General features: G+C 47.2%; 1 protein-coding gene across 1 annotated transcript; it reads right to left on the bottom strand.

The window, feature by feature from the left end:
* Positions 1–319: 319 nt before the first annotated feature.
* Positions 320–19,705, bottom strand: LANCL1 (LanC like glutathione S-transferase 1). The gene is made up of 9 exons (XM_064433637.1): positions 19,543–19,705; positions 19,288–19,405; positions 10,616–10,823; positions 6,638–6,773; positions 6,180–6,326; positions 4,168–4,350; positions 3,593–3,769; positions 3,232–3,304; positions 320–2,354 (listed from the first exon to the last, which is right to left on the bottom strand). Exons 1-9 carry the CDS (start codon positions 19,624–19,626, stop codon positions 2,278–2,280), a joined length of 1,203 nt encoding a protein of 400 aa, XP_064289707.1. The 5' UTR covers positions 19,627–19,705; the 3' UTR covers positions 320–2,277.
* Between the last annotated feature and the right edge of the window lie 1,526 nt (positions 19,706–21,231).

Raw genomic sequence — 21,231 nt, 5'->3', positions numbered from 1 at the left:
CACACAGGTGTATTTTGGTGCAACCAACAGTAACCTGCAGGACTCTGGTCTCCAATGGAAGCCACAGAGGGAGGATGCAGCCTTGGATGGAGACACCAGTGCAAAAGGATGCCCTGGGATGAAAGCACAGCGTGCAAGGGAAAGCCCAGGAGTGGCACTGATGGATTGGAGATGAGGGAAAAATGTGAAATACACTCAAGGTGGGTGGAAGGCCACTGAGCTTCCAGGAGCTGCCAGCACAGCACAGCTGTTGTGGGATAGGTTGATCTCTTCAGACATGAATCCTGGTCACAAAGCAGGAAGTAGAAATAACCCAAAGTTTGGTTGTTTCAGCATTTTTATTAGACAGTGCTCCACTCAACAGTTGTACACGTGGCCCTGATGCTCCCCTGGTCAGTGCACAAACCTTGGGACATCACGCTCTCATGCCACCAAGACCCAGGCTGCACAAACCATCTCCTTTTACACAAGTGGTGCCTAGGAGAAACCCAGGCTCAGAGCAGTGTCCCTGCACTGCCATCACACCCAGGCTGGGAGGTAACTTCAAGTGCTGTTTGATTAGGCAACTCATCAAACTCTGCTTCAACTCTGCTTCCCAGTCACCTCCCTGCTGCTTAGGTCCTGTGAGTGACAGGGGATGCCTGCTGTGTCCACATGAGCCTGAGCCTTCTGACAGGAATGCCCACCCTCAAGATGAGCTTTTCTGCAATTCAGGCTGCCTTTTGATGGACTTTCAGAAACCTCTGAGGGCAGCAGGAGTATGGGCTTTGAGGAAACAAATCAGCCTTCCAGGGCTGGTTTCTGCTCCCTGCCTAGCCAGGAGGTTCTCGTGGAGCTCCCTGTGCCACTGGGCTCAGCTGCCCTGCATTCAGGCACGTGTGAGTGTAACCCTGCCAGCTCTGGTGGTCCTGCTTTGCCATTGCTGGCCCAGCAGAGTGGCTCTGCTGCCCTGCTATTTCTCCCCTGCCCTTCTGGGACTTGAGGCACTCAGCAGCTCAGCCCTGGAAATATCAAAACCCATGGCCACAATGGTGCAGGCTGAGGAGCTGCTCTCAAACAGCACAAAGCTGTGTGGCTGCATCTGTAAACTTCCCTGAGCTCAGTGTTAGCTCATGCTCAGTGCTAAGAAAGTGGTTTACAGAGCCAGGTCCCAAATTTCTGTGAACTGGTGCAGCATCAGCTAAGGACAGAAAAGCAGATTTCCCTGCAGGTACCTGATCTGCCTGACACATCAAAGCCAGTTAACCTAGTGCAGATTTTCCAGTTGGGTAGATGAGTGGTTGCAAATCAAATTACAACAAGCATTAGCAAGGCAAACAAGTTACTCAAATTATCCAGGTTTGGGAAAGCTTATAAAAGAAAACATGTAAATACCATCTATACAGCTAATAGGTTAAACACTGTCAGAACTCAGTGGCATACATTTCTTTTCCCTTTGTTGCTGCTGGTGGGCACCTGGCACCACCCAATACACAAATGTAAATAAAGACTGCAAAATAAACTCTCAAAGCTAACAAGAAGAGACCACAAAAGCAAGCATGCTTAGCTCACTTTTGGACTGGAGTTTGCCATTGAATGACCAATGGAATAGCAAGGTTTAATGTAATATGGCAGTGGATTACTTGTCTGTCACTGGAACAAATGCACAGAAGAGCCTTTGCCTTTCGAGCAGATAGGTGCAAACTCAGGACAAGCCCTTGGCATGTCAGTTCCAGCTCTGCCAGTTGCAATATGATATTAAAAATATACATAAGACTCCACAGTCCATCACATTCGCTTCACGTGGCACAGCCCAGACACTGAACCATCTGCTCTCTGGGTGCTCAGAAAGAAAACACTTGAAAACAACTTCCAGGGCAATAGTCTCAGTTTTCCATCTGTTGTTCTTCAAAGGCAGCTAAATTCCTGCAACTATTTATTAGCACAAAAAGAAGTTAAATAGCCCAGGTTACATTCAATAGAAAACTTCTTCCCAGGAAATGGGACACAGGAAATAGCAAAACTCTGTACCCAATAAAATACTGTACAGTTCTCCCTGCTCCCACCTGCAGCCCTGAGTTTTTAAGGGACACCAGCAAAGCCTGCATTCTGTCTTTTAAACTAAACAATATAATGAGACAACTAGAAATGTTAGAGAACTCAGCATGCCCTCAGGAGGATGGACTGATGTTCAGTTAGGTGAACAACGGTGAGTCTGGAAAAAGGAGAAAGCAGCCTGGAACTGCATTTCCAAGTGCAGAAGGATACAGGCAGCAAACTGCCAAGCAGGGTTCAGATTTAGAGTTCAAATGCAGGGAACTTGGCCTTGGTAGGCACCAGCAGGTCAGCAAGAAAGTAAATTGTTCCAGCCATTCCTGAGGATGAAAAAAACACACTGTGCTTCAGAGAAATTTCTTTTGGGCATTGTTTTTCTCAGTTATCCAGAGAGTGAATGAGTTATGAAGACAGAAGAAAAGGTCCCAAATAATTTTCAAGGTCTGAGCCCAGGTTTCCCAAGCAACTTTGGTACCTCAGTGGGGAAGCATTTTGAAGTTAATGAAATGTTGAAAAGTACCTGGCAAAATGTCATGGGTCTTTTCCCTGCTCCAGCTCCCTCCCTTCTGCTTTACCCATCCACAACTTCAACACTGGGCAGCTTTGTCAAACTCTGCTCTTTGAAACACTGCTGCCCAAGGTCCTGACTGATGGAACTTCTGCTGTCCCTTGGGCTGCAGCAGCCTGGGGAGATCAGGGTTACTGGGGGGCTGCCTCCTTCAGCAGATACCTGCTGATGGCAGATTTGGGGGGAGCTGTCAGCAAGAGGCACAAAGTGCCACAGGAGCCACCACGGCCTGTAACAGCAGCCCATTTGTTCCTCACCTTTAGAATCAAACTGGAACACTCATGAAGGATTTCAATCCTTAAAAATGTACAGAAGAGAGACTGACTGAGAAGCCAGGCTACAAATAACCAAAAGGAAGCTTGTAGCAATGAAAGAATTCCCCTTGAGATCTGTATGTAAGTCTGTGTGGGGAGCCAAAGAGGACAAGATGCTGCAGCTAAAGCATTAGCCTGTGCTACAGGGAGACTCCCTCTGGGCAAGGGTAGAAAAACCCAGTGGGTACAATTTCCTTTCTGTCCTCTACACTGAGTTTTGCAAAGACTCCAGTGGAGCTTGTATTCTGTTTTCTTGGTGCTAGGACAGCTTAGATCCTGTTAGGAGCAAAACACAAGGCTAGAGACTGAGATTACCTTCAAAGAGAGAGAACGGTGTGTCTGGAGTCCGGCACCCATGCTGCCCATAGCTTAAACACCACTCTGCAAACTGAGAAAAGAGGTACAAAAAGTGTTCAAAGTTGGTTAAAGGCAAGTCTTGAGAAGAAAATACTATCCCTTGTCCCCACACTACCCCTTGCAGAGCAAGGCTTCTGAGGGAAATCCCTTCTGTACAGGCTGTCAGACAGTGACTGCACTGTTGAAGGACTACTCTGGTGCAGCTGGTCAGATCTAGCTGCATGTCTGCCATGCTAGAAATTGGATTTCAAAGGCAAAGGCAGTCATTGTAGAAGGCAGAAGTGAATAAGGCCCTCTACTGCCTCACACCCACTCTTACCTTGCAGGCCCTGTAGAGGTATTTCATGTTCTGAGTGAGGTTGTACAGTGCCAGGAAGGCATAAGCATTGCCAGCTGTGCCATGGCACAGCCCATAGCCTTTCTTCAGTAACCCATACTGCCAGATCACTTCTGCACACTGCAGGGCATCATTCAGGTACTGCTGCTCCCCAAAGACCTGTGGAGACAAGAAACTGTTGTCCCTGCTGAGGCAATGTCCTCCAAACAAAGAGCATCCCTGTGGGATGCAGAGGCTTGGGTGTCCTGCTGAAGTGACTTTGCTGTTTACTTTTACAGGAGGATATTTTTGGTATCATGAGTGGGGATGTAACACCATTACTCCACACACAACTAGTTGTCACCATCCACCACCTGAAACAGGGCAGCCCACACAACTGATGGATATTTTCACAAATGTTTGTTTAAAAGACTAATTTCTGTATCAGAGGTTAGTGTGGGGTGATTTCACTGTGACAAACCATCCTACTTCCAAGCAAACAGGGTGTTCCAGCATCTTCTCCAGAGGAAGTTTCACATTTAGGGGTCTCTGAAGGGTCTTTGCAAGGTGTCCTGTACCTTGTATGCCTGGAGAAGCATGTAGATTACACCTGGTGCTCCATGGCACCAGTGGACGAGGAGGTCTCTGGTGTCACCGATGCAGGGAGGGTAATTCCCAGAGGGGAACTTCAGCTGGCAGACATAGTCCACGCTGGGCTTCACTGTGTTGTGCAGCTTTACTTGGCTCACTCCAAAGCCAGGCTAAGAGAGACAAAACATTTAAATCAGGGAGAATTACCATTCTGTCTGTCCCAAGGTCTGCCCAAAAGGTGGAAACAAAGTCAACTATGGCTACATTCCCTCCTGCTCCTTGCAAATCAAGAAATTTCTTTGGTTTGGGCTTTCACACTTCACAATTAACCAACCAGTCCCTGGCTGCTGTGCCTTTTGGCAGGAACTTATTTCCAGTCCTACCCCTGCATCCCAGAAAAAAAGACTATTCCTAGCATGTCACCTGGTCCTGTAAGCAAGAGAGCTTGCTGCTGCTTTTCCTAAAGACGAGCAGGAATAGCTTCAGGTCTAGAATCAGTATCAAGGATGATTCCTTGCACCTAGAGCATCTCATCCCTTAGCTGCTGGGCCAACCCAGCTGGCAGGCTGCAATTCTGAATCTTCACAGATGTTGCTGGGTAATTTCAAGAGGCTGACTTCACTGCTGACCTCAAATGAAGGCAAGGGAATGGCTTCAGTGTCCCAAAGACATGAAATCTGTGCAGTTCTAACTCCCATGGCAGACTGCAATGTACACACTGTTCTCAAGCTGGTAACAGGAAAATTAAAAATCAATACTTGTGCTGTAAAACCATTAGAGATAAAAGATGTTTTCCTCTCCATATTTCACACGCTTGCTTCTCCCAAGGCTTTTTGTGCATTATGCTTGGTTGATCCAGGCTTTTACTTCATATAGCAGAGAAGCACAAAGCCCATGCAGTATTTTATGGGAGACTTAAAATTATTTAAAACAGCCACTTGGGAGCAAGCTCAGGGACTTGGTACAAATTTAGGTTCACAGCACATTGCTGTCTTAGCTTGCTATTCTGTGCTCCTGGGTAATAATCACCTTGCATCCCCCTCTTGCCAAATCTTCTACTTAAAAACCACCAACCACCTCTTCCTCTCTGAGCAACAGAAAAGATATATTCATAGGACTTCTACTGATCCTGTATATGGAATTTAACTTTGACAGTCCTGAAGGAAAGCTCAAATGCTTGAAACCTGGTGGCTTCCTTTTCCACCTGCTCTCAGAGTTATGTCTAATAGAAGATTATAGACTATTTCTAGACCAAAATAATTTGTGTCGTTCATGGTTGCTCTTAATGCTTTAAAAATTCAATTTATTTTTTGCTGTTATTTTTCTAAGCACTGTAAATATATGCACAAAGGGACCCTCATAGGGGAATTATCACTCTTATTTTTTTCAGAGCCAGAATAGGGAATACTGACAGAGCTCCAGTGAGTTGTGCAAAATAGTGAGAAAGCATCAAAAGCAAAGGGGTACTGTATCTTCCAGCCTCTTGTCTTGCTCTGCCTGCTTCAACTCAGTTCCTTTACCAAAGTTCCATCTCTTTCACATTTAGAAACAGGTTCTGCTTTGGATACAAAGGCATTTCCCACTTTCCCACTATAAGCACAATTTCTTTCACCATGCTTTTCTCTCAGAGATTCTCACTCTGCTCCAAGTAACCATCTCAGAAGATGTAGGGAGCCAGCAGATACCACCAAATGTGAATAATTTAGAAGCAATTAACATGAGGGGGAAACTCAGACCCAGCTGAGCTACAGGCCTCCATTGTGTGACACTGCTGGCTTTAATGCAGGTCACGTTTCTCCACAGATCTCCAAGGTCAGAGATTCAATCTTAGATTTGAAGAAAACCTTTACAATTGGAAATGCATGATAAACACATGGGTAGGTCCACCAGACAAGGCATTTTTCCCAGTTTGACATTACCAAGAACCAACTGAAATGCTGTTCCTTGTCCAAAGGAATGTGAAACAGCTGCTAAGGGCCCCTCCCCTCGTGTCTCTTACCTGCATGAGATAGTAGTAGATCCCAGCCAAACCATGGGCTGCTCCTACGTAGTACTCCTGGTACCACTCAAACATCAGTGGGCTCTTTGCTGTGAAGTTCCTCTTTTTGGCTAAGCTCTCTCCTGAGGCTACAACTGCTTCACAGACCTGTGAAGGGATGGGAACAAATGTGGGTGAGGGAAATGTTGCTGCCCTGGGCAAAGCACAGCGAGTATTCTGACACAGAACAAGATTTCTTTTTCTGCCCAAGCAGAGGGTGGAATGAAATGTATGCCAGTCCAGTACTGCCTATGGATTTACATGGACAGTGGTGCTTTGTCCCTTTGGAAGAAAAGCCATACCATGATGTGTTTTCTCCCTTATTGCCAGAGTTCTTTACATCTAGCATTGATTTTTACCTGCCCCAAGATGAGTTGCACGGGAAGAGACAGATAACAAATCAGAAAAAGGCTCAGTACCTGCTGAATGTGACTCTGAGGGATCTTTTCCTCTCCAAAGTGCTTATTCACAAATATCAGTGCAGAGAGATAGCCCATGCGCCCGTAGAGGAGCTCATCTGGCACTCGTGGGTCAGCCTTGTGCAGGTGCAGCAAACTGCAATGAAACATTCATTGGGGGAGATGAGAGGGAAATGCACTCAAACATTACACTCCAAGCCATGTAAACCAGCACTAAGGCTGGAGCTCAAAACCATGGTTTGTTCCTTCATGCTGCTGTGCCCTAGGAGCTGTCAGAACAGGCTCTGGCTCTCAGCCTTCCAGCTGCAGGAGGTGTGGAATCACTCCTTCCCTTCTGCCTTTTGTTTGGCTGGTTGCTTCAGTCTGCTCTGCTCTTCACAATGCACTCATACTATGTGCTTGCGTTTTACAGCACCAGCTTGGAAAGCTACAGGAGGGAGAAGCCTGGGCTAAAAGAAATGGTCAGCATAAAGCTGCTGACTGCTCAGGAAAGGCTGCCCACCATTATCTCCTTGTGATGTTATTGGCAAGGTGGATACTCTGCCAAAAATCACCACTTTCAAATTATAGGACTATCCTTTTAATTTGGCTGCCTAAGGAATATTTGAAAGTCAAGCTAGTGCTAATGGTATGTGGAAAAATCTCAACCCCAGTGCTCTAAAGTTCTGATAGAGAAGCCCCTTCCTCTCCATGCCTACAGACAGCCTGGGCTATTCTGTCAGGTGAGACAGAGGTGTCTCCATGAGCTAAAAATCTAAGTAAGAGGTGGAGCTACACATGCTGTTTAACATCAAGCTGCCAGTGGCACATGGAAGAAATATCCTCTAGGTAGAACTGAGCAGCAGTGAGGACAGCTTAGCAAAGTGGGAGTGCTGTGGCTGGCTGAGGACAGCTTGCCTGGCACCAGGCTTTAGCCCACAAGTGCAGAGTGAGGTCTGCTGCAGTCAAGTATTGTCTTTGCCACTTTTTTATTATGATATTGCAAAGCTGGTGATATTCCTGTAGTGCTAACAGAGACTGACAGCACTTCACACTGGTGCTTTGTAGCCCAATTCACTCCTGATGCAATTTTTCCTGTGTTTTACCTCTCATCACACTTCTAGAAAGACTGGATGTCCTTCTCTGTCAGGGCAGCAGGTAGCAGTGTGATTGGATTTGACTTTATTTTTCTGTTCACCTGTAAGACAGCAATCTGAAAAGTGTCATCACTTTTAAAATACCAGCATAAGTGGCTTTAAGGCTATTCCCTGACTGTTTCCAGCTATGAACCAGCCAGGAAAAATTTGGTGTGTGCTGATCTTCCCTGCCACAGCAGTGTGAAGAACAGAAAAGGTGCCTTGGCAGCCTTGGCTCCCTGGGCTCCAGGGACTTTGCAACACTGTGTTCCAAAATAAAGAAGGAACCAAATGCCTCAAGTAGAGAGGATGCTGGGCTGTGACTCCTCACAGCAGGAAACTTCTCCCTTGGCACTGGACTCAAAGTGCACAGGGATTTTGAAGGAGAAAGGAGAGAGTGTCTCAAGGTGGACTGGCTCTTGTACCATTTGACATGTGGACTGCTCAATGGGGGAGGTTTCTTTAAACCCAAGAGACAGACTTTACACCCAAGGCATGGGTTCATCTCCCTGCTGCTGGAGCTGAAAGGAAAGGCCTCGTGGTGCCTATTGCAGAGTCCAAGGAAGGCAGATGAAGATGGTTTCCAAGGAGCTGTTTGGACAGATACACTCTGCCTGGCAGCAGGCTGGCCAGAAGAGAAGCTGGTGATGTTGTTCAGCTCTGAGATGTCAGGAAATGTCAGGTGACACAGAAGGAATGGATGGATGTGTGAATTGTAATAGCAGCATTAGGGATTTTCTCAGTTCTGGATGTGATATCTTCTTTTTTATGGGGAAATCTGGAGCAACTGGACTATTTTCTGTTCTTTGTGCATTACTGCTTTACCTCTAACTGCTTTTCAAGCAGGATCATCAGAAGAGAAAGCCTGCCAGGAGTTTCTGCTTGATGCATTCAAAAAGAGATGCCTGGGATGCTGCTGGACTGACTGCATGCAGAATGCATTTCTCAGGTGTGTGGGTAAGTTGTGGTCTCTGAAAGAAGAGCCACTCCTATTCACATTATCAGCCTATCACCTCAACTGTCAACAATCAGCAGTTTCTGGACAGAGGGAAATCAAGGCAGCTGTAGAGTAAAATGGGATTTTTGTACATTATTGGCTCTGAAAGCAAAGCTTTGACCTTCTCAATTGGTGGGAGGTGACAGGAAAAAAGAGGGCTCCTAGAACATGGCTCAGATTTTCACAGGCTCTTGGAAAATAGGCTGCCCTGAAACATTAGTCTCTCTAGAGCAAAAAAAGCACATTTTTTGGTCATGAACTCATTTAGGAAAAAGCAAGCTTCTGTCTGTTCTACTGCAGGTAAAACCTGGCTGATGGATTCTCTCCACTGCCTCTGTAAAGATGAGGTACTTTAAAAGACAGAGGACAAAATGCAGAGAGGCCCTTCTTCTCCCCAGCTCTGATAAAAGTGCTCTTTCTATGCACTTGCACTGCACAGCTTAGCAATTGTCCTGTAACTAAACAGCATACTCAAAAACCATGTAAGAGTTTTGATTTAGGAAGCTACTTCTCAAAGAAATACTCTATTTTAAAGGAGCACAGTCAGGCTAACTGCTCTGGGAATTGGTGGCAGAGTAAGGACAGTGTAACTGTTCATTTGAGAAAGCCACATTTTTCTGTTTTCCTCTTGCAGGTGTATGAAGAAACCAATTTCCAGTGTTCTGATTTTATTATACCATTAGATGGCAGTGCAAAATTAATCACAAGATTCCATTCTGCCACCAAACCACAGGCAGAACAAGAAGGATATGGGGAGGGGAGATCTCAGCAAGAAAACATGAATTAGGGATTGTTTTTACAACCTGGGACTTGTGCAGTGACCACAACTGACCAGTACTGTGATAGATGAATTCCCTTTTTGTTAACAAATATGTTAATCATAGTGAATTTGCCACTCTATCAAAGCAAAATCTAACCCACAGGTTATTATCAGAATAAAGAAAGAGTTCTGTCCTCAGACTGATTATATCTACATAAACCAGAATTTAGTTAAGGGAGTGGAACTTGGTGTCCAACCAACAGACACCTCAGATTCCCACCTGTGGCTTTTTTAAATTGCTATTGTGCTTCACTTACTCATGGCTGTTTGAGGGCAGTCAGTGTTCTGAATCGTCAGGGGTTTTGTCTTTCTTTGTGCTGATCAGGTATGAGTAGAAACTCTCTACAGGGCTGTTTCTCACCTTCTTAAAACCCATCTCCTTTAACTGAGAAATGCTTGCAACTACATCTCCTTAACTATTTTCCTTCCTCTGCCACATGCTGATCTATGCTTGCTTGTTTGTCCTTTTCTTGTCTTAAGTACCCAACAAAAACGCATGTGAAAACAGTCGAGGAAAGGCAGGAAATAGAAAGAAATGAATCATAACCAGCTGCATTCTGCAGTTGAAAGGGATGCTGTCAATCTTAGGTTTAAGTCAAAGACAACTAATAAAAAGCAAGTGGAAGCAAATACCAAAATTAAATCTAATAATCTTACCACATTTTTCCTTTTCATCAAAATGACTGTAAAGCTAAATTAAAACGTTCTCAAAAAACACCAAACCCCACCTTCTGGCTTTTTTTGTTTTTAATTTGGGCACTTTTTTCTTCCTGTGTTTATCAGAATTATTTTTAAGATGGCAGTACCAGCTGAACAATATCCTTTCTCCCCAGCTTGCAGGCTGCCACGCAAACGTGTTTATCCTTAAACCACCTCTTTTACCAGGGCAGGAAAAGTTTGTGCTGCCTCGCTAAGTTACTGGACTATTTCTCACACAAGACTGCAACAAAATGTATTCACATTTGTCAGAGAGTGCCCAATACAAGCCCAGACCAGCTCTGTGAGCAAGAGGAAGGTCTGATCAAAGACATGAGCAATTTTTTTACCGGATGATGCAGTCTTCTGCCTGCTTCTGGTTCTGCAGCTTGTGGTAGACGACAGCAGCCACTGCCAGGGGCCCGGCATCGCCACACAGGAAAGTGATGGATCGCCTGGTCAAGCACCTCAGGCTCTTCTTCACGTACTCATGGGCCACCTGAAGGTAGGCTGGGTCTCCATACACATCAAACAGGTGCAGATACAGCAAAGCAATGCCTGCAGAAGGAACAGAAAGGTTGCATCCACCAGAAATGGTTGTCACTTCAGTGAAGCTGAAAGTCTGGCCTGGCCCTCATCTAGGGCACAAGCCTGACAGACAGGCTGCTCAGGGACATAACCCACAGCTTCTTTTCCTGCTTTGTCATCTCCTTGTAACTTGATGCTGCTTGTGAGTGGATGGCAGGACAAGACAAGAGCAGCAGCTGACCCAGGAAGGCCTGGAGAACAGCACAGAATTGCATAAAATTTTATACACATTTTTCCATACAATTTCAGTAGCGAGGAGCAAGAGATGAGACCTAGACAAACCCACCTAAATCCATACACTGTACCTGAGACTTCTGCTCAACAGTGAAGGGGGAAAAAACCCCAACCTTTGGGCAGAACAGAGATGTCACCCTCTCTATCTTTTCCCCATGGTTAGGGGGTAAGGGGTTGGGTCACTTAGCTTGGACTGGATTTTTTAAAAAAGTGACACACCATCAGCACTGAGAAACAGCGTCCTTAGGAAATCCAGACATCATACTTGACTCTTTTGAAAAATTTCCTTCTATTATTCTTTTTAAATTCCTTTCCACTGGGAAGCACTGGCAAGGTTGCTGCAGTTCCCTGGACATCACCTCCTGCTGTTGAGCAAGTCCCAGGTCTTAAAGCAAGGACTGGTGCATCCTAGAAAAAAGGGACTGCCCAATTCTCCTCTGCAGCAATCACTCATGAGATCAGCCCTTGTCTGAAACACAAACAGCTGCCTGGAATACTGGAAAAGGCTGGATGGTGCTCACCAGAGGTTTCCAATGGACTGGCCAGCTACCAAAACAGTTTTGCTACTGAGCAGTCACATCAGTTGCTGTCCTTTGCCTCTGCCTTGTGTTAACCCAGCTCTTGAAGCTTTCAGTAGGTGAATGAGGAGCTCTCAGTAAGTCTGTGCCTGACAGGTCAGTCACACTTGAACCATCCTTCTGATCTGGGAGCCATCCTCAAACCTGCACTGAAAAAAATCCACTGGCTTACATCACTTTGAGAAGAGCTTATTTCTCCCCTTAACAATAACCATTTCTAAGAAGACTCAGGTCCTGCATTAAGCCTAAATTAATAGAGCCAATCTCTGCAGATTTTGATGTGTTAAGGTCAAGGGAGCAAGCGTGCTGCAAAATTACAGTCCAAGGTACTGAGGACAATTTCAAACTTGGATAATTTTCTCATTTTGCATGGGTAATCTTCAAAGCTTCATGTTACAGACAATTCAATTCCACATGTACATTAAGTATAAAATTTCCATTTCCTGCTGAAGCTAATAACCTTGTTCTCTCTCTAAGCAATTCAGTGCTAGCAATTCTAGAGAGAGCTCAGCTGCACAGTGCCATCACTCAAGTCTGTAAGGATGTGGATACGAAGCCCTTCTTTAAAGGGGAACCCTCCTTTTCCAGCTAGAAAATGTCAAGTGACTCTCCTTGATTTATTTAGTACCTAGCACATCTTCTAGACTCTTATTAGCCTGACAGCTATCTGAGCACAACTTGCACTCTTAACTTATCTGCTTTTATATGCAACTTTTAGCTTTGTAAGTAGTTTCTATTCTCACTGCCATCATACCACCCTAACTGTGCACATAAATACCCTGGCAAGACCACTGCAAGGATTGAATTCTTAGAAAGTAAATCTCAGCATTGTTTTCCTCTGATTTCTTTGCCTCTCCTCTTTTAAAACATTTCTTACCCCCATTCCTCTCAGGCCCTAGCATCTTTGGAAAGACTCCAAAACCACTGACCTGTACTAAAGGATGAAGCTGCTTCCCAAAACATTCACTTTCCCTTTTTATTTAAAACTGAAAGGTCTTATAAACTGCACCTAAAGCCAGTTTTCTCAATTCATTCCTGTTGTTATTTGACACTGGCAATACACAAGGTACCCATGAAAGCTGCTCACTCACTCTTTTCTGTTATAGTTGGGCAGAGGAGAGGGAAAAAAATTAACAAAGGGCTCATGTGTTGAGATAAGGATTAGGAGAAAAAAACACTCTAAGGGCAAAACAGGTTCAAATTTAAAGGTATAAAGTAAATTTATTATTAACAGAGTCAGAGGAGGATAATGAGAAGTAAAATAAGCCTTTAAACACATTTTTTTCCCCCAGGCCCTCCCTTCTTCCAACTGACAGCAGAGCATGAGGGTTTTGGTCAGTTTGTCACTTGAGATCTTCTGTTCACTCAGGGAGAGGAGTCCTTTCTCAGCTATGCTGTGGGGTCCCTCCCATGGGCAAACAGTCACTCCAAAACTGCTGTGCCATGGGTCACTTGTCCAGGGGGTATAGTTTTTTAAGGATAGGTTGCTGTAGTGTGGAAGCAAGGGCCCTGTTTTTGTCTATCTCTGGAAGCAGGAGCCCTCTTGCTCTGTTTGGGTCTCCCACTGGATCATAGCTTGCTCTGGCATCCACCCACTCTGGCATGAGCACTTCTCCCATGGGCTGCAAGTGGAAGTCTGCATCCCCTGCAGACTTCATGCATTACAGGGGCACAGCTGCTTCACCATGGTCCTCACCAGGGCCTGCAGAGGAATCTTGGTTCTGACACTTGGAGCACCTTCTCTCCCTCTCACTGACCTTGGTGCTGACATGTTTTCGCCCATGTCTTCACTTTTTCTTCCTTTCTGACTAGAAGACAAACTGCTGCTTGTAGTACCACTGTCAACAACTCCCACCAATTCAAAGATTCCTGCAGGATCCTGTAGCACTGAGAAGCTGATCTCATCTAGGTTCCATGCCAGGGAATTAATTGCTCATCCTATTTCTGCTGCTGACCAGGCAGCCCCGCCACCGTCGCACGGGCAGTGGCGGCTGCAGCAGCACTGGGGCTGTTTAATGCCTTTCTTCATGTGGAGAGGTGTTAAAAAATAAAAGCAAGGTTTGCAGGTTCCACAGGTCCATAGTCTCTCTGTTCAGCTCACATCTCCGTACATGTGGGCTGCCAGGAAGGAGAAGCCGCCACCCCGGCCCTGCCCTTTCAGTCACAGTGCTGTATTGCCACAGGCTGTGCCAGCATGGCAGCAGCCACGGTGCCTCCCCACCCCTGGGGAAAAAACTGTGCATGCCCTGTTTTGATTTTCTTCTTAAGAGTGTCATCACAGAGGAGTTACCAACCTCTGTAAGTGGGCCAGCAGCGTATCCATCTTCAGAGCCATCAGAGATTGGCTCTGTCGAAAATAGTAGAAGCTTCCAGCAGCTTCTCACAGAAGGTACCCCTGTGGCCCTCTCCTGCTACCAAAAATCAGGCCATGCCAAATCAACACAATTCCTCAAGGAACTCCTCATTCCCAAACTGATCAGAAGGGCACAAGCAGTGCTGCCTTCAGCTTGCTGGTCCCTCTGTTGGCACCTGTGAGCCCCAGTGGGGAGAAGGCAGCAGAGGAGGCAGGCACAAGCATGAAGAGGCAATGTTGACAGGTGTATGCAGAGGAATATAAAACAGTCACCTTGGTGAGATAGATGATATCAACCTGTGTGCCAAGGTGCAGGGAGAGTATTTCAGAGGCAGTGCAGGTCAGGGACAAGAGTATCCACACGGTGACCTTGGTTCAGTTAAGGCAGTGCTGCTCTGCAGAAGCTCTTCCACAGCTCTGCCTCACTCCCTCTCCAATATTCCTCACCCCAACTGACTGGGTAGGTTTGTGACAGACTGGGTGTTTGTTTGGCATGCTTTAAGTGGTATACAAACATGGAATCACCAGACACACGGAGCTAGGTAGGCTGTGGATCTGCTCCATTTCTGTGTGCCCTGGAGGTCTGATGTTCAGTGTCCTAGTTGGAAATGTGACCTAATTTTGTGTCCTCTAACTGTTTCCAAGCAGAACTGCCATACAGTGGCCAGCTGTGGCCTGCTACTGCCAGAGATGTCTGGGCTTTGTCCTGATGATTGTTTACTACTGGACCCTTTTCTCTGTAGTTTCTCAGATGTCCAAGTTTTTTGCTTCTTGCCCCTGCTGCAGAGCTGAATGAGATGGGGAATGCATCAGGGCGTCCTTGACGGTACAGGGCTGCACTGAACACGTGCTGCTGACAGCCCAACAGGGCCCTGCTGACTGAAACAGCCACTCCAGCATGCAGAAAGCCAATACACAGGACTTGAGTGTCAATGCCCAAGATGCTTGCTCATTGCAGGGAATTGGGAGGCCAAAGTCAATCCTGTGTCCCTCACAAAGCCTGCTTAGTCAGCACCTTCAAAAGTACAGTAAACAGCACCTCTCCTCTCACCTTCCTGCAGGGTAGGTGCAGAGGGCTGCTTTGCATTAGAGATTTCTTTAGAGTGGGGCAGTGGAGTTACAGACAATTGTGCCAGAGCTACAGCCAGCTTGTGCTGATGCCCTGACTTCAGCAGCCATTGCTTTCAACAGAGCAGGCACTGCTGGAAATTCCAGGTAAGGTCTTGCTTGTGAGCTGAAGCTCTGCAGTAGGCAGAAAGAGTACCTCATCCACATGACCATTCTGTTGATCCAAGAGAAGCTGTGCCTCAACTTCTCTGCAAGTTTAGACTTGTTTAGACTTTTGTTGGCCTGCAAGCAGCTTGCTTTGCAAGCAAGTTACGCCCTTAGACTGTCCTGAACATGCCTCCTTGCCCAGCAGGAGCTGAGCTGTGCTTCTTCTGCCAAGGAAAGGAGGTTGCCACAAGAGGATATTTTGTTCCAAACGACCACCTAGAGTTATAAAGATCTCAGAGATCTTGCATTGACCCAGGGCAGCCTCAAAGCAGGATGTCAAACACAGAGGGAAGAAGCAGAAACCTATCTCTGCACAGTGAAAAAGCCTGATGGTTTCTAATGAGACAGCTGATCCTATTTTATTAAGTTAGGCATGGGGTAAAAGAGCATGGAAGGCCCAGTATTATTGCCCAGCTCAAATGAAAATTAGCATCTCTCCTGGTGCAGACACATGGGATGCTACCTTGCACTCCTAAATGCATCCAAAGCCACACTGCATGCAACAGTGAGACATCTCTGGAAGTCCATGTTCAGAACTGGCTGAGGAGCCAGTTTGCAGCTTCTCTTCCGACTGCATGATTGATTATTCAGGATGCCTAAGCATTTATCCTGCCTTAAAACCTGGGTAACAGAGCTTCTTCTGTTAACCTTTTCACCCCATCACAAAATCCTACAACAGGTTAGGTTAGCAGGGATCAATGGTGATGTGCTCCAGCCCTCTGAAAGGAAGGTCAGCCTCAAATTTGCATGCCATTGGTCTGGGCCTTGTCCAGTCAAACACTGACTATCTCCAAGAACAGAAAATTCACAAAAACTACCTGCTGAGCACTTGGCAGGAATGTGGTTTATGTGAGTGACCCAAAGCACTCTATTATCTCTCAGCAAATGCAGCCTCACTTTCTCTTGTTCTGTAGGGATTATCTGAGGATTTCCATTATTCTGAACAGGACTAAAAGGGATGTAAGGTCTCTGGGTTCTGAGGTTAAAACACAACATATTGCACTACAGTGAATGAAAAGTGTTTTTCCAGAAGTTTTCCTGAACTGGTTGAGTTGTAATTTCATTCTTACATGGCTTTCCTTTCAAAAGACAACTGAGCCCTGCTCCTCATCTCTACTTGCCAATGGGCCAGCCAAAACCTGTGGATGGGGCCAGCTGAACTTACTGGGCAGTTTTGGAGGCTCCCCATAACTAAGACTTGCCAGAGAAGGGGATGCTTGCATGGGAAAAAAATTCCAAGTGAACTACCACAGTGTGGAGGAAGGTGAATCTCTCCCTTATATAGCTCATCACCTTGGAAAGATGCAACAGTCCAGTTGGCACTGGACTCAGGAGCATCCTGGCTTCTGCAGCCACCTGGTGACAGGAGTGAATTCCTTCCATTCCCTTTCCATCAGCTATGCTCCCAGTCAATATAGTCTTCAGAGCAAGGCCTTTTGCATGTCACAAACACCAACAGGCATACACATATCCCTCAGTATCCTCAGGCTAATCTGTTTGGAAATGAATGAGGCTGCTGTGCTTCTACCAGGATCTGAACTGCTTCTGACTCTGAATTAGCTTAGAGCAGCTCAGGTTCCCTCAGTCAACACTGTGATACCAGTGAAACAGATTAGGGAAAAAACTCTTCCAGCAGATGAAAAGCCAAAGCAGAACACAAGAGCTGAGGCTGGTCTGTACCCAGGCACGTACCAGGTGCTGCCTATGGGGCCCTGATCTCTATGGGGAGCTGAATGAGAACGTAACAAGATGATTCAAATATGTTTTGAGGGCATTCAGCCATGCACTGGATAATCTTGATCCAAAGTGCATTTTCACTGCCTCTGAGCTGAAAATCTGAGTCCTTCGCTCTCTCTGCTCCAACTTCACGTGCCAAGAAGCCGTGGCTTCCCTGGCACCAGTGCACGCTGGGGGAACAGGGCTCTGTCAAGTGTGTTGGGAAAGAAAGGAGCCCCAGAGTAAAGTGCCAGCATATGCTGTGTATTACTGAGTGTAATATAGTACACTCAAGTACGTTACATTTCACAGAGTTTGTGCCAAGAGAGCCATATTTCAAATCTCCCTTATTAGCGGCCACGAGAGTGAGGGTTTATTTCAGACTGCTGGGCAATGATTCACATGAGGAGATACTCAACAAGCCTTTCCTACACAAGCAATTACAGGAAAAAGCTGCTGTCTTGGCCCAATTAATTTTGTCTCTGGAAACCAGCTCTGAATAAATTAATACAGCTAGAATTGGAAAAGAAGGTAGGGTGACAAAGTTACAGTGTAACATCTGCAAACTTCACCATGCTGGCTGTGACTTCCAGGAAATCGGTCCATGGATTTTTTTCCTATTAGCCAAGGAAAGAAGGCTGTGTGCCCATTGAGAATGGTCTCTAGGAAGAAAAGAGAAGAATCTCTCTTGAGAAACTCCCAAATGAAAAGAAGCTGGAATCCTGAACCAGAGTTCTCAACCATTTTTTCATAACTGCAGTCGCTTTCCAACAAGAAGTACCTTAGGACCACCTTCAGAAAAGAAACACAGCCTCTGGGGAAAAGTGTTTTCCTTCTCCCCAAGAGTACTCCTAACATCAACTATCCTCCTGCTTTGTCTTCTGAATTTTCTGGCCAGAGGCAGACTCTAAAATCATGACTGAAGACCAACTTTACCATAGCAGATCTCATCAGAGGGGACCCCAGTGCAGGGTCACACAGACTGGAAAAGTGAACATGTCTGCCAAGGTGAAATCAGCCAGCACTCAGCAGAAATGTATAAATTCACTGGCAGCAGGAGCAGAGTGCAGCCAAGATAGCAGCTGATGAAATCAATGTTCTCCCACGCTGGAATTTAATACTGGCATCCTAGCATTTCTTCTGAACTGCTCTTCAGTGCTCTCAGTGTCTGTCTGCCTTACTAAAATTCTGAAGCAGGCACTTCTAGCACTGCTGTCATCAAGCTGCAACGTTAGTTTAGCACCAACACCACTCTCATAAGCAAACTGTTGGCATTAAGTTCCACAGCACCCACACACCAGCCAGCCACACCCAGATTGTACTGTAGAAACCTGCCATTTAAGACTGCAGCATACTGCAAAAAGAAAAGAAGCAGCACCAAAAAAAAAAATCTTGCAGCAAGCATGAGATTGAGTTCAACTACCCTACGGTCCCTGAATAGGGCCTGGCACAGCGCAGAAGGCAGGAGAGATGTCAAAGCACACAGCAGCAGCTGAAGTTGGGGCACAGAGAAAGGTGTGTCCTCCCTGGCACCAGTGGGTAGAAACAGGGAGGCAAAGGCGGGGCACACTTCCAAGGAAGGAAAACCAGGTTGCAAATGCAGAATAGGAGAAAAATAAGCTCCTGGAAGCTTTGCACACGAGTTAGTACGAGGAAGGCTTCCACACTTTGTTATACTCACATTAGTATTTCTGCTCCTTCTGGCAGGCACTGGAGCAAAACTAGCGCTCACTAAATGGAGTGGCACTACCTGGGGAACAGGAATGGAGCAATCTTCCAATCAGACAAGGTCATCAGATAAATTACAGCCCGAACAGAGAAGACAGACATTATCTCAGGCCATTAAGCTCAGTGCTGCCAGATGCAAGGGCTCCTTGCAGGCAAATGACTTACCATGTACACCTGCCTACTTCATGGAGCAGTGGATGGAGCACTGGTTTTGTCTTCATTATCCCCACCATGGCTAGATTTGGAGCCTGTCCCTTTGAAGTCTCCCATGCCTACTCTCAAACGAGTGCTGGCTTTCTCCGTTGTGTAAGTCCAGCACTATTAACCAAGACTAGACCCAATCCTGCCCTACGACATTGTGGTCTTCGCAGCACGAAACCTGCCTCAAAAATGGGGAGTCCGGAGAAAGACATCCCCTTGTTCTAATGGACTAAAACATGCAGAAGAGGTGCCATTCTTGACGTGGCTCTACCATGAGCATTCCGATGGCCGAAGCCCCACGGTTTGCCAGGACCTGATGTAGAGGTCTGCTCCAGGGACCCGACCCTACCTGCCCAGCCAGTGTACGCGGTGCAGTCGTGCGGGTCGGCGGACTTGAGGCCCTTCTCCATCTGCTGCAGCAGCTCCCTGATCTTGTTATTCAGCCGCTGCGTGAATTCGGGGGTCAGCTGCGGAGAGAAAACCCACCAAAACGTGAAGGCAACATCGGTACACCGGGCAGCCCCGGCGTTTGTAACCTGACAGGTCTCTGCTCCACACGGCCGGGGGCAGATCCCCGGAGCCGCCTCACCCCAGCCCCGCTCACCCGCCCGGCCGCGTCGAAGTAGCCGGTGGCCAAGGACTTGTCATAGTCCGCGTAGGGGTTCGGGAGTGCCCGCTGCGCCATCATAGTGCCGCTCGGCTCGGCCCTGCTCGGCACGGCTCGGCTCGGCTCGGCTCGGCCGCGGCCCGCCCCGGCTCCGCCCCGGAAGGCGCCGCCGCTGCCGCCGCTCGCTCCTTCCCGTGCCAGGGGCGGGCTTGGGCCCGCGGCTGTGCCGGCGGCGCTGCCCGGGCGATGCTGTGGGGGTCACGGCCTGTTGCGGCACGCTGTGTCCGCTTCAGAGAGCCCTGTGGAGCTGAGGTCCCCTGCAGCTGATCGTGCAGGGTTTCATGCAGCTGATCGTCACGGGGCTGCTTGCAGCCGGCCCTGTGGGCTTAGGGTCCCGTTGGCAGCTGGGTCTGTGTGCTTTAGGGAGCCCTTTGGATTATACGGTCCTTTGCAGCTGTCTTGTGGGGCTTAGGAACACTGCAGGGCTGAGGGTAACTGTCTCGGTCTGGCTTAGGGAGCCCTGTGGGATTTTGGGCCCCTTACCGGTGGCCCTGTGGTGTTTTAAGTCCCTGTGGGGTTTGGTTCAGTTGGCTGCACGAGCTCGGAGTCCCTGTGGGATTGGGGGCCCCTCACACCAGCCTGGAGTGGATGGGCTCCACGCGGGTTTGGTGTGAGCTGGTGCTGACAGAGGGGCAGCCCAAGGAGAATGTGCTGAGTGCTGCAGCCCCGGCAGGATCTCCTCACTTGGCGTGGGACCCAGCCTGCATGGGGGACAGTGGCATTTTCTGGCTGTACCTTGCTGAGCTGCTGCATCTCACCTGTGCTGGCTGAGCTACATCTTCCTCATGAAGAGGTTAGGTCCCCATAGCTCATAGACCTGAGCAGTGCTTTTCCTCCCAAGTGCAACATAACCGTGCAGCCATGCTGCTGGGGATCTCCTTGCTGTCATTGTGGGGCAGTGTGCCCCTGTGCAGCCAACTTTGTGCTGCCAGGTAGCATTCATTGGGCTCACATGTCCTTGTGTGCTGTGTTCCTCAACCCAGACCTTGCTGCTTGGTGTAACACTGTGCTCAGCTCCCTTCTGACCCCATGGACCTGAGATGAGTTGTGATGTCCCTGCTTGAGGTGTGGCTTGCTGAAGTGTATGACAGGTGCAGCTTTGGGGCCCCCCAGCACTTCTGGCACTGCAGGATTGCTTGTGTGTCTGTTGAGGAAGCACAGAGGGATATGGCTGAGCGTGAAGCTCTTGCTGATTTGTCAAAGTCTTAAGTGCAGTGACGCTGCCCGTTGTTGGAGCTGAATCCATCTGGGTGGGTTTAGGGGAAACTGCTGCTCTAAGAATTTACACACTGGTGACTACAAACACCCTGAGAATCCATTAGGCTGCTGCCCTCATGTCTGTAACAGTTGAATAATTATATAAGGGTTTTCTGTCCATATGTCCATTTTTTATTACAATCAATAAAATTAGACTTCAAAGAAAAAAAGTAAATTATTTCACGATATGGCAAGAAACAAGCATAAAAGAGGGAATTGCAATTATGTTTGCTTTCAGTTCTTTTTCACTCAGCTGTTGCTTGTTTAGTGAATTTCAATCACGTAAACATTGCCTTGCATTCAAGGCAGGGAGATGGACTGCAGTTTTAGTATTCAGGGAGGTGCCTCTAGCATCAGCAAAAAATAATG

This window comes from Passer domesticus, chromosome 10 (genome assembly GCF_036417665.1).
Source record: "Passer domesticus isolate bPasDom1 chromosome 10, bPasDom1.hap1, whole genome shotgun sequence".
Taxonomy (NCBI): domain Eukaryota; kingdom Metazoa; phylum Chordata; class Aves; order Passeriformes; family Passeridae; genus Passer; species Passer domesticus.
This window is presented reverse-complemented; position numbering and strand designations above follow the sequence as displayed.